Consider the following 12,854-nt stretch of genomic DNA (forward strand, 5'->3'; position numbering starts at 1 on the left):
GCATTGATGAGCTTTTGAAAAATGTACTTCTAAAAATATTTGTCTTCTATGTATATTTATGTATTTCTTCTGTCTGTGTGTGAATGTACCTATAGAGGCAGTCCACTTTGTACATAGGGGATACTTAAGAATACATTAGAACCAGTGCAAAAGAAAGCTCGCCGTATCAGCCTAACTTCCTGACCCCCAGCAATAGATTAGGAACTCAGGGTTGTTGGGTTTGCATCATTTCTGCTATTTTCTCCAGCCATAGAAGTATTTTTTTAATTTCTTCCCCACTTTTTGCCTGTCATCAGCAGTTTTCATGCTAATACTTACCTCTTCTTTATTTAATTCTAAATTAAAACGAAAGCTAAGTGAGGATGATTTTGAGATACTAGTGGGCTAATTATCTGAGGTCTTGGCATACCTGCACTCCAACTACTGACACTGACTTCCTGTTATAGGTATGTGTATATGTGATAACAGACATCATGGAACAAATTGTAAAAATTACATCTGTAGTGTTTGCCATTGCCCCAGATGTGCTTAGCCTAAAATTCCTTAATTCACTTACCAAAAATTCACTTACCATGCTTGACTGGACACTCCAAACTTGTATTTCATATCCAGATCTGTACTTTTAATAACAGTGAGTTATTTCCATTTTTTGCTTTGTCTTTAAAAGATTTGTGTCTGTCTGTGAGATGATTGGTTTTATAGGTACGTTTGTGGGCATTTATAATTTGTGATTAATACATGTGAAATAAGAAGGTGGTCAGTGGACGTGTCACTGTGGCTTGACATCTCTATACATTATTCCTGCCATCAATTTTATGGTATCTGGCCAAGAACAAATTGAACATGTATATTATTCATCACACTTTAATGAAATTTATATTGATTCAGATTTTGTTTGAAGGAGTAGATACTGTCTAACAAAAAAAGCATGTTTTGAAGCTGCCTTAAAATACAGTCCTAAATAGGTATTACATATATTTGAAGGCAATAGAGCAGTGCTTAATACAGAAGTATTCTTAGAAATACTTTAGCTTTAAACTTAGCACAAATCTGAGATTACTTTGTCCTTTTTCAATCTGAGATATTTTGCAGAGGTTCTGTGGTATGTATATTGATTGTCCTCAGAATAGATTTTTGTATGCTTCTGCGCGTCGCTTTATAGAAAACTTTTTTTAAAAAAAGTCAAATGCCAAGTTTAAGCAATTATTTTCTAATATCTAGAAACATCATAATAATTAGCAGAGTGGTTTTTGTGGTTATATGGAGAAGTCCTGATATTGAGGAAGGAAATTTAGGAAAGCAAGTTTATGCCAGATGATCATTTTCCGCTGTGGCATCGTTTCCTTCTCTTTTTGAACAATAACGACTAAAACAACAGCTCTCAATCCTTGCCATATAAACGAATATTTGTGTTCTTTTCCATTACTAACCAGGTGCTTGTACTTGGACATTCTGTTTCCTTTTCTGACTTAAATGCGTAATTTCTAATTGTACTGTTGTTTTGTAAGAAATATGTTGTTCTGTATGAATTCGAAGGAAAAAACTGTGCCACATCTTGTATTAAAGTGGTTATTGCAATGGCTGGTACTGATTTTTAGGATAAAAAAACAACCCTTAGAAAGCCCAGAGGAAGCTGAGAGCAGGGAGAAAGATTCCTGTGATAAACACAGTGGAAATAGCTTCAAAAATAGGAAGAGAACAAAGAGTAAAAAGATTCATGGAATTCATGAGAGAAAAAGAGAGCAACATGATCAATTGTGATTAAGGTAACTGAAATTGTAAAGGATGAGAGCAAAATATGGGATTTGAATTCTGGCTAGACATGAGTCATTAAAGCCCCTTTACAAAGGGCAGCTCCAATAGAATAAACCAGAGGAAGATAAATGGAAGAAGCAGTGCAAAAAAGAGAGGAGTAGTTGAAATGATGGCAGGCACTGGTGTGTGAGCCTGGGGAAAGAGAGAGGGAATGGTGGGGGGGGAGCAAAGAGTGGATTGTTGATGAGAGCACTAAAGGTCTTCACGTGTTAAAGGGATTGAAGAAAATGGGATAAGGGAGTTTGGGTCATGGGAACAACAGAGGAAGTCAAGGTAGAGATCAGAAAAGACACCTGTCTGGAAGGGAAGAATCAGAATCAGAAGGGAAGTGCGGAAAAGGAAAGTAGTCGTCTATGTAAGAAAGCAGTCTGCAAGGTCTTATTTGGAAAGTGATGGAACAACTTAAACATTTGATTTGTAATAGGCTTCTTTTCATTATATAGTGAGTACACATGAGAAATCTAAAAGCAAAACCCTAGTAAAGCTGCCAGCTGCCAGATATATCTGCAGGCTTCAAATGAACTGGGAGCAGTCTGCAGGAGCTTCATTTTTAAATGAGAGATTTAAAAGAGACCTATTAGATTGTCCAGTGCATTCCCTTGCTGATTTTTTTTTTCTATTGTCATTTGTCCTGCGCTTTATTGTGTCTGCTTTCAAAAGTCTCTGGGGAAAGATATTTTATTAAATCTTTTATTTCATGAAACTTGAGTAATGCATTCATTTTTCAAAATAAAGACTAAACAAGGTTTGAACACTTTTATTTTCATAACTATGGTTTTTCTCTCTTGTTGGCAGTTGCAGAAAGAAATTGCTGTGACAGACTGTGTGGAATATATTATATTTTAAAGTATGTTAAATGAGGGAAAGCAAATGGAAGAAGATCATCTGATGTCTCTGGAATCTCCCCATCACCAATATTTTTGCATTATTATTACCAAGCACACTGAAGATAGGAACATGCATTCTGATCATAAATAGTTAATAAAGATTTCTGCAGGTTAACAATGTGCATTGTGCAGATATTTCCTGTGTTTATCTTGATTCACGTGGCATAGGAGGAATGTGTCAAAGACAGGTCAATTTATGTCATTCTTTCCCTTCTGTAAATGTTGACTGCTGTGCAACTCAAGATTTAATTGACTAGCAGAGTGAGCTGTTTCCTGGCAGGAAAAAGAAAAAAAAAAAAAAGAAAAGAAAGGATTTAGACTGAATCACTCTCTGATAAGCTCACTGAATCTGACAAGGATAGGCTAAGAAGAATTTGATTCACTGATAACTGCTTTGACAACATTATTCTGATCGTTTTTCTTCCCATTGCAAAGGAACTTAAAACAGATTAAATTACTAATGCTAGATTAAATTTCATTTTCTTGACAAAGCATAGAGTTTGGCTTCAGAAACAATTCGTTGAATAATGGATCCAGTTTTGTACTGGGCTTGGGAATATCTACATAAGGACAATCAAGCAGTGTTTTCAGATTCTGTTCAAGTGAAAGTCATCATGTAAAATAAGCTGCAGAAATCTCCCTAGTAAAGGGTGTTGGTGTCTCAAAACATAGGTGTTTGGCATTGTACTGATAAGTGAGAAAATTCCTTGGAGAGACATACATGTTCTACACAGCCAAGCATTGTAGTGGAGCTCTCCATGAACCCCAGAACTTTTGTTGGGAAGCCTGAAAAGGGATGTGGAGTTCAGGACTGAAAGGAGTTCTGTAATCTCCTCATTCTGTTCTCCCACTTACCTTTAAGGCAGTTGTCTACCTATGGTAAGATTTACTTAGAAAAGTAGGTGCTTTCTGAGGTGTTGTCTAGGGATGCTGTGCTGTCTACCTGTGAACTTCACTGTTGTCATCCCCTAGTTATGTGACCGCCCTGCATCCTTCACTGGATGCAGTCCGGATCTTAAAGAACTTTCCTCATCCACTTCAGGTGTGGCTGTGATACAAAGTGATTCTGTGTTGCACGCTAAATCTCAAACCTTGAGAGAATGGCAGCACTTCTTGTCTGCCTTGCTCTTCACGTGCCCTTTTTTTTTTTTTTTTTTTTTTCATCGTTTTATGCAGTGATCTCCAATTGTGTAGTTATTCTGATTTCTTAGCAAGTGGCAGTATTTCCATCATTTCTTGCAGTTCAAGGCTCCAACCTTTTTCATGACATCTAATGGTTTTCACTAACGTGTTTGACCAGTATGAATTGTTTTCCTAGAGTAATGATTTCAGTTTATACTCCCATCTGACGTGGTGTTACCTTCTGTGTGGGAATAGGCTTTCTTTCTTCCAAATGGCTGCTAGTTTAATAAAGTACTGATTGTCTCTCTTCAGCAGTGGCTAAATATCTTTTATCCTTCACTCTCTGGCTGTATATGTCTGTTACACATCTTGTGTAAGAGGGATCCTGAACAGACTAGTTAATTCTGACCAGCAGTCTAGATTATATTTTCCATGCTATGGAACCACACCTGGTGTATGAAAAGAAGAATAAGCACCTGTAGTCATTTGTACACTTTATTTGCAAGGATGGAATGCAAAGAGGAAACCTCCAGGAAAAGACAGGCTTTAATTCTATACTGATCAAAATTCTTGCTTGGTATTTTGATCTCAAAAGGTATTTTGTAGTATGTAGTGCAGTCCAGTTGAACAGGTCCTGTTCAACTGAGTCTGCAGTTAAAGGCTGCATCTGGACTACCCAACAGGAAATTTTGTGTGAGCAGCCATGCAGTGCGCTGTCGTGTGTACGTATGCACAACACCTGCAAGTTTCCTCTATGCAAGAGGAAACAATATTCCATCAATGTCCTTTCAAATCCTTGGAAGTAATGAAGTAATTTAAGTATGATAATAGAGCTTTGAACAAATGGCAAGTAGGCTTACAACATATTTTCATGTAAGAGTTCTGTTAATTTCTTTGCATTGAGGTTGCCACTAAAGGAGATTACCCTTCAGAGACATTTCTTTCAGCTATACTACAGTGAGTATCAAGATAACGTATGTAAAATTTTCTCACTCATTTTTTGACTTGGCTTGACATTATAACTTGACGTTTTAGCATTTCACAAAAGGTTGAAGATTTTGGCTGAGCCACTGACTGTTGGCAATAGCAGTATTTAAGGAGACAGAGTAACATCCCATATATTTTATTTAATAAAAACAGTCAGTTTAGCATCTGTTCCTTTCCGCTAGTAAAAACATGTGACTTATCCAAAGATAATAAATAATATGAAACTATCTTCTATCTTTAGAGAAAAAGGACCAAATTTATTGCCTGTGATTTCCTAACGGAGTGGTTATACAAGTAAGTTAATCATGGCTTTTGCTGTTAATATATGTCCAATGGCTCAAAGACAGTAATTTCTAAATGGAATAGCTGCTCTTTAATATTAATTGCTTTCTTTTTCTCTTGTTTGTTTGTTTGTTTTAATCAGCCACAATCCAAGGAGGAAAGATGAGTCATTCACAGAGTTCTTTTCTATCCCTTTTGTTCACGACTGGCTAAAGAACCAGTAAGTTATTGCAGTAGTCAGAATAATCTCTCCTCTTTTTATTCTTTTCCTCCAGTTATTACAAAAATGTACTATGGTTTCAGTGCATTATATTTTTTCCACTCTAAATGCCCTCTACTTTGTGCAGTAAAGAACTATATGATCCTTTCTAACTTGGTAGTGTATTGTTTACAACGTATTTTTTGCATTAGTTTAGAATTGGTTTAGAATTGCATTGGTTTAGAATTCTTAAACATCAATTGTTAAACAGAGCAGGACGTGCAAATAACCTGGTAGTATTATGAGTATAGCTGTAATCAGGAACAAAACAATGTTTTTAATGCTGCCTCCTACAGTGGAAATCTTTGAGGAAATACGATCTAGAAGTTCTTCCTCTAACTGTAAGCAGCTGTTTTAAAAGTACTTGTAGTAATCTTTGGCATTAGTATGCATTTATGCCCATATGTATGACTTTGCACTTGAGTAATGAACACTTGTTTCAGCAGTCTCAACCCCAGGTTTCTCATTATTCCCTCAGAACCCACCTACCTAGCAATTTGAAACATTTGTTACTGTTCTTGAGGTTTCACTTTGTTTTACAGTGCAGCTGTGGTATGAAAAAAAGAAAAAAGTACAGCCCAGGGTGAGAGAATAAAGAAATTGAGGAGGTCAGATTTGGGAGAAAGTTTTCTGTTAAATACTTAATTGGAGACTAGATTGGTCGTTGGTGAAAACTTAGAGATGAATGTCACTGTAGACATGTTTGAGTCTTTGTGCTACATAAGTGGAAGGTGAGCTTTCTTGTGAAACAGAATCCTTTGGAGAGACTTAGAACCTTGAGTCACTGACCCAGCAAGAGAAAAGCTCCTTGGTATATTCTGGTTTTTGGAAGCAAGTTGTAAAGTGAGGCATGGACAATTAACTCTGGCTATCTTAAGGACAGTCATGTCATCAAAGCTGCCTAGGAAGCGTCTGCACTAAGGGAGCCATTGGGGGGTGACCCATTTCATCTCAACTGTGTTAGCTTCAGGTACCTTTACTGTATCATACTGCCCAGCTGCTGTTGTTCGAGCCTTGTGTGGCGCCTCTAAAATTTTCATTCACTAGGTGGTCTTGCCAACAAAATTCCTAATTAAGGCAGTAATTTTGGAGTTGTGAAGCTAATTATGAAATGCATTGAAGTTGTCATACTGATTTCCTAAGCATACTAAGAGCCTTTGGACAGTAAGGCAATTTTGATACCGCTGAATGGTTGGGGTGGATATCTATGCATAAAATAAATGTCTAAGTTCACAGTTTAACAAATATTCCTCCTAGATGTAAAGCTAACCTACATTGTTCCTTGCCCTCTCCTGTTCTTCATTCCAACTTGCTTCTAGTCAACATGATAGCACCTTGTTTGATAGTATGCTTGGTTATTCTGACCAGAAACCTCCTCCGAGTTAAAAATATCTCTGCCAAATATGAGGGTTTTGTATAGCTCTTTAAAATGTAGATCATTTCTCCAATCTGGTTCACTTGGGAGTCAAACAATCCTTTGCATTGGCACAAAAGAAAGATTAAAATGAAGGGCTCAGGCCAAGGTGAAGAAAGCAAATGAGCCGGTAAGATGTAGTGGTGGTGGCAGGAACTGCTTAAGTCAGCTTTGCCAACAAGAGAATACACTGTGGAATCACAGCCTGAATGACTCATAGCTTCTGCTAGGACTTGTGCTCCTAAATAACATAGTGACAGCTCCACAAGGACACTGACGTGTCAAAGTATTTTTTAAATTTATATGCATTTGGTCTCCAGTCCTCTGAGCAATGAGGCCTTCACAAATAATTTATTGAAAAGCAATTCTAGTGTGAACACTCCTTGCAATTACAGATTTCTTAACAAATATTGCTTATGAAGTAAGCATCACTATTGTGAAATGAAAGATTGAAGTATTAAATGAGAATTTGTTATTATGTTCTTCTGGGTAAGTTATAAATAATTTATTATTTTATCTTCCTGGACACAACAGTTAGAATGTGATTGAGTCTCTGTATTTTATTGTCATTTCTGTTTTTGTCTGTAATTGTTATATTTTTTTTTTAATATATTCCATACTTGACTATGACTTTTTGGCTCTCCTCCAGTGCCTCCATTTCTTCTTTGCAGCTTTTTTTTTTAAGAATAGTCAAAGTCATGGTCTTATGAGCCTCACTTCCCATACTGTGTGTTTCTAAGTGAGATCCTCCAGCTGAGTTTCCCTTTAGGAGACCTGAAGTCAGCTTCCAGAATTTTAAATTCAAACATTGTTGCCTTAAAAGTTGGTTGTCGTAAACTTGTAAAATTACTTCAGGTTTGTTTTCAGCTTTAGTATTTACAGTAATTGCTATGATAGCAGTACATAAAAGCCCTAGTATACTTACACTGTCTTCACTGTGCTCAGGATAGTACTAGTAGCACAGACGACATATGAAGGCTGCTCCAAAAGCAATGCCTCCTATTTCATTAGTTTGGCCCATGATGTCAGAGGCAGTTGTTGGTGCTATGGCAGTAGAGGTGGAACCTTCCCCCCTAGGAAGGCTCTTGCTCATCACTGATAAAATTGTGCAGCTAGTGATGGTGTCTGTGTTGAAAAATAATGTTTTGTAGCTGAGAATTTGCCCTATTAAATGGTGTAATTGTGCTCTTCATGACTGTTGTAGTTCATGAGGAATAAATATGAGGCATTACTTTTGGAGCCACCTAGATATTATATCCCTTTGGAATCCTTGATTATTGAAGCAGATTTCATAAGCAATAGAAGGAGCAGCCTCCACACTGACTGTTAATCTACATTTCACTCCCAGGGGAGCACAAGACGTTTATGTTGCATTGAAGGATAGCTGTGCCATTTAGAGGACAGAAAACTGAAGTTTTAACAAGCAACTAACAAAAGGTTTTGGAAACTTACTGGAATATATCCCTATCTTACTTTCAACACCACTGGTATATTCAAATGGAATTAATGTAATTAAAGCCTACGTTTTTTGCTTTCCTTCTTTAAATGCGCTAATAAGCAACGCTGTTGTCTTCTGTCAGTATTTTCTAGATGTTCAACCACATGTAACCAAACTCTATACATGAGACTGAATCATGGAGAAGTCAAGCTTGATCTGTGTTTATGCCCTAATCCCACTTAAACTTTGCTTTTCTAGCATAGGCTGCATCTTTATTCTGAGCATTATGGGAATGTCATGGGAATGTCTTAAGCCTATTAAGGAAAGAAATAGAAAACAATAATAATTTTAAAAATCCAAAGCATTCCATTGCACTGATAAATTTTGGTATTATAAAAGCCTGATGTTAACTGAATTTAATAACATGACAATATTTTTCAAGTTTATCTTCAACCCTTACACTCACTGAAAGATAATGCTGTATGGTTCTAGGTTAGGAATAAGTATGTATATTTTTCTGGCTGTTGAGGATTAATCTTTGCATATGCACATTACAGGGAATTCAGGATCTTTTATAAACATTTGTTCACAAGGGTTGTTTTATCTGCATTTCCTAATTTTCTGTATAGAGAGAGGTATTTACTGGATATTCAGTTCTGAAGGATACATTTCCTCATTTAATGTCTGTGTGTATGAAAACAAATGTGCATCCATAGAGCAAATCATTTATCTTTGCTTTAATGAAGTGGACAGATCATATATATATCTACAAATGATTGCTAAATCTGAAGTAGTGGCTTTCTGCCAAATGTCTGTTTGTACATATATACACATTGATTTTGATTTTTTTTTTTTCTCCCTTTACCCATCCCCAGAACTCTAATTAGAAAAGCCTGCTGGTCTCAGCTGTCTTTACAGTTGACTTCATTGTCAGTTCTCAGATGGCCAATAGGGGTAATTTTGCATGGGTGACTGATTTCTTTCTTTCCTTAATGTGCCCATTTTCTACAGGCTTTGCTTTCTGCAGACTGTTTTATTTCTCTTGTCTGTCTCCAAATTAGCCCTATTTGGTGTATATTTAGTTTGCATTATGTTTTCTCTTTAATTTTCCTTACTAATTTGAACCTTAAACTTTTTAATGTGATGAGCAGCACCTTTAATTTTATTAAGAGGGAAGTCAGACAAATACATCTGTATGGATTTTATTCTGCGTGGATCCAAGTAAAGAATTGACATTGCAGTAATGTGGCAGAATTCAAGTTAATGAAGGATAAAATTTTGACTTAAAAGAGTATTGTGTATTGGAAAATTGCATTGTCAGAACTTCAAAAACTTTATGTATTAAATATTTATGTCGTGTAATGGTGCTTTATGAGGTTGAGGTTTTATGGCTGCAAATCCTGATGCAGTGTCATAACTTGCCTTAATTTATGTAAAGATTGTCCAAGTGGCAATGAAAAATTCAGAACTTATTGGTGGTTTGTGGCATCTTCATAATGATGATGCTACTAGAGTACTATTGGAGACTAGTTTTGCTGCTGTTCCTTTTTCATATTCTGCAATATTTTTCTGCTACAATTATAGGTAATACATGCACAGTATTGTCCCCATTCTGAGGCCTTTGCATAGAAGGAAGAAACAGCCCAAGTTAAATTGTACGTAGAAGGTATTTTTTGCTAAAAGCCTTGGAAGTGGAAGAAGCTGCAGCTCTAAACTGTTGGGTTTCCCAGCACCCTGAGTATGGAGGTGGAGGAAGGGTTGCATATCTAGCCTACATTCATGTGTTTTACATCAGATCTGTTCATCATTGTATGTCGTCAAAACCAATTAATCAAGCTAAAATTTACTACTTGTTAGTGTTTGTTAAAATTGTAAGAGGCAGAAATGGGGCAGATGATTTAAAAGTGAAATGTTTGCCTTGTTCATGACCTATAGCCTATACTTGAGTTATTCAAGATACAGAAGTGTGATCCTATGAAGCTGTGTAAGATTCAGAGAATGGAGGTAGGCAATAGGGGTCTAAATCTATTTATTTATTCATTCATTCGTTCGTTTATTTATTCTTCACTTAACAATTGATACTATCGAGGAGCCGTTAGTTACAGAAAGTAATAGGAGGTCAGACAGCAAGAGTCACTCTTCAAAATGTCAGCTCATTTGCATGTCCTTACTTCAGGAGATTAAATTTGCCCTTGCCCACATTCACAATTCTTCAAAAATGTGCCTTCCATATAATGCACAAAAATGCTTACTTATATACTGTAAGGAATTTTTTGTTCCAATGCTTTTCTCTTATTACAGTGTATTTAGATTACTGCATGTTTTCATGTTTTACCACGATGCACTATGCTTCATTATGCACCCAGCCTGCCCTGTGGAAGTGTTCCAGGAGTACTTTTGTCAACTGTTTCTGGGAATCTTCCCCTGCAAACTTCTGAGGCTCATGCAGGGACAGTGTAATATGTGATTAATGTACCTAATTAGTTTTAAATACCAGCTCAGATAAATTGGTACCTTGGTCTCCCTTTTTTACCAGCAGTTTTCTTCTTGTTCTTTGTTGTTTTGGTGGTTTTTTTTTGGTTCTGTTTTGTTTAGGTGTAAATAATCTTAAATCTTAGCAGTATCTATAAGAAGAGCTTCGGGATTTTATTTATTTATTTATTTATTTTTGAGATGAAACAATACCTTTGACATGGAAGAAGCACACTATGAAGGCAGGTGCTGCTGTAATATTTCTACATTCTCTGGGTGGGAATAAGAAGTACTGGAAATATAAATGATGGCTTTGATTGTTCAGGCCACCATCTCATTTGAGTACTTCCCAGACTTGATCAGAATCCTCTTTTAGGACTTAAGGAGATCACCGCATTCATTTATTTTGGTGCCTTATGTATTTCTTCCAATTCTTTGTTCTGTTATTTTGTCCTTTAGATCAGGAATTCTGCCATGACTCTGTCATTGCCTGTGTTCATACATGATACCAATACTCAAGAACGGTAGTCATCACAGTTGGATAGAAGGTGGAGTGGCTTAGGCTGTTTGGTGCGCAGTGGCTGTTATCTTGAAACTCTCAAGCCTCCAGAAGAGGGACCTGGTGCCTATTTGCAAGGTTACTTCATTATTTCAAGAGAACAGCTTTCTAAAGAGAGAAAACCCCCTGGCAACTGCACTTACCTGCACTCCCTCCTGCACTCCCTCCTGCATAATTACCAAGTCCTGAGTTAAGCACAGTGAAAATTGCCCTCCATTAAATTTCTTTCTTACATTTACTTTTCAAGGAAGGAATCGGGCCTATCTGTAGGACAGAGGGGAGTGTAAGAACAGCTGGGGCTTCCAGACATGACTGCATAACAATACCGACTGTATGCAGAGCCCTTTGTGGGACTGTGAGCCTCCATGTCAGCTTGGCTGTTTTGCTGTCAGTGGAGGTTCTTCCCTGCCCTTTCTGAGAGCTTGCTGGGAAGCCCAGCTTCTCTCCGGGAGGAAACAAGACACACAACATCAGTGAGAACCTCTCCCAGTACCTCACGCATCTGTTTAATGAAGTCTGTTTTGGACCTTCTGGGAGGTAAATTTCACCTGTGTGCTGTGGTGTAATTAAAAAGTATCTCACATGGTCAGGATCTGTAAAGCTCGATTGAGCACAATGAAAGAAATGTGTTTCCTGAAATGTAACTGTCCTCTGGTCAGTGTCTGCTTTATTCATGTTTGGTAAATTGTAGTACTTTGGACAGTCGTTTTATTGATTCTCTTTTACAGGTACAACTTTATGCAATGTATCACATACATATATCAAAATAGATACTTAAATCGTAATCAAAGACTAAATAAGCAGAAGATAGCTACTGTGCATTTTGCTGTCAGTTTTAATCTTCTTGGAATCATACAGCTGTCTTCTGCCACAGATGACATATTCCCTCTTTTCCTAGCTCGGTGCTGATGGGTGATTACCTCTGTTCAGACTCTATTTTTATTTGACCTGAAGCCAACTGTGTATATTCGCTTAGACAAAAATGGGCCTGGCATGACTTTTGTTCTCTAAAGCTGCCCTGCTAAAGTGATTGATATTTCAGAAGTGATTGATATTTGCCACTAGCTGTCACACTGAAAATGAAGTCCCGTACTTCTTGCTTGAATTTATATTGGTTTCTTAAATATAGCGTTGGATTATAAATGAGACGTTTTTATAATTTATAAATGAAAGCAATGGAATGCTATAGTTGGCCTTGCAGGCCAGGGGGAATCTCAGTCTGTTCCTTAGAGATGTACTCGTTCTTAGGAAACTTCAGTGTCTTTCATATGACTGCTGTGAAGTGGGTCTCTGTAATGTAGGTCTTTCAGTGTGTTTCGCACTGTAAGATTTTGTTTCCAAGAAGATCAAAAATAGAACAGTGAATGAAAGCCTATCAGCCAAAACAGCAGAATCTAACTTTGTGTTTTTAAGTTTAATTATGAGAAGCAGTTAGTTCAGGAAGCTTTGCTTCTCCTGCACATGCAGTTTCCCTTGAGCAGCAGAAATGCTAATTAATACTCATAGAGCTAGCACTGTTTTACTTAGTGGAGCGAATTTCTTCATTTTTGCTTTATTTCCATTCTTCCAAATAGTCCATTCTTCCAAATAGTAGAGGTTTTCTTTCCCATGAAAATAAA

At 36.9% G+C, this 12,854-nt stretch overlaps 1 protein-coding gene across 2 annotated transcripts in view; it reads left to right on the top strand.

The window, feature by feature from the left end:
* IQCK (IQ motif containing K) overlaps positions 1-12,854 on the top strand; it is a 53,017-nt gene that overhangs the window by 7,219 nt on the left and 32,944 nt on the right. For both annotated transcript variants that reach the window (XM_048961410.1, XM_048961411.1), the window contains exons 5-6: positions 5,053-5,105; positions 5,236-5,313. In XM_048961410.1, coding sequence (XP_048817367.1) covers positions 5,053-5,105; positions 5,236-5,313 — 131 coding nt within the window. The remainder of the gene's footprint in view (positions 1-5,052; positions 5,106-5,235; positions 5,314-12,854) is intronic.

Source organism: Lagopus muta, chromosome 15 (genome assembly GCF_023343835.1).
Source record: "Lagopus muta isolate bLagMut1 chromosome 15, bLagMut1 primary, whole genome shotgun sequence".
NCBI classification, from domain to species: Eukaryota; Metazoa; Chordata; class Aves; order Galliformes; family Phasianidae; genus Lagopus; species Lagopus muta.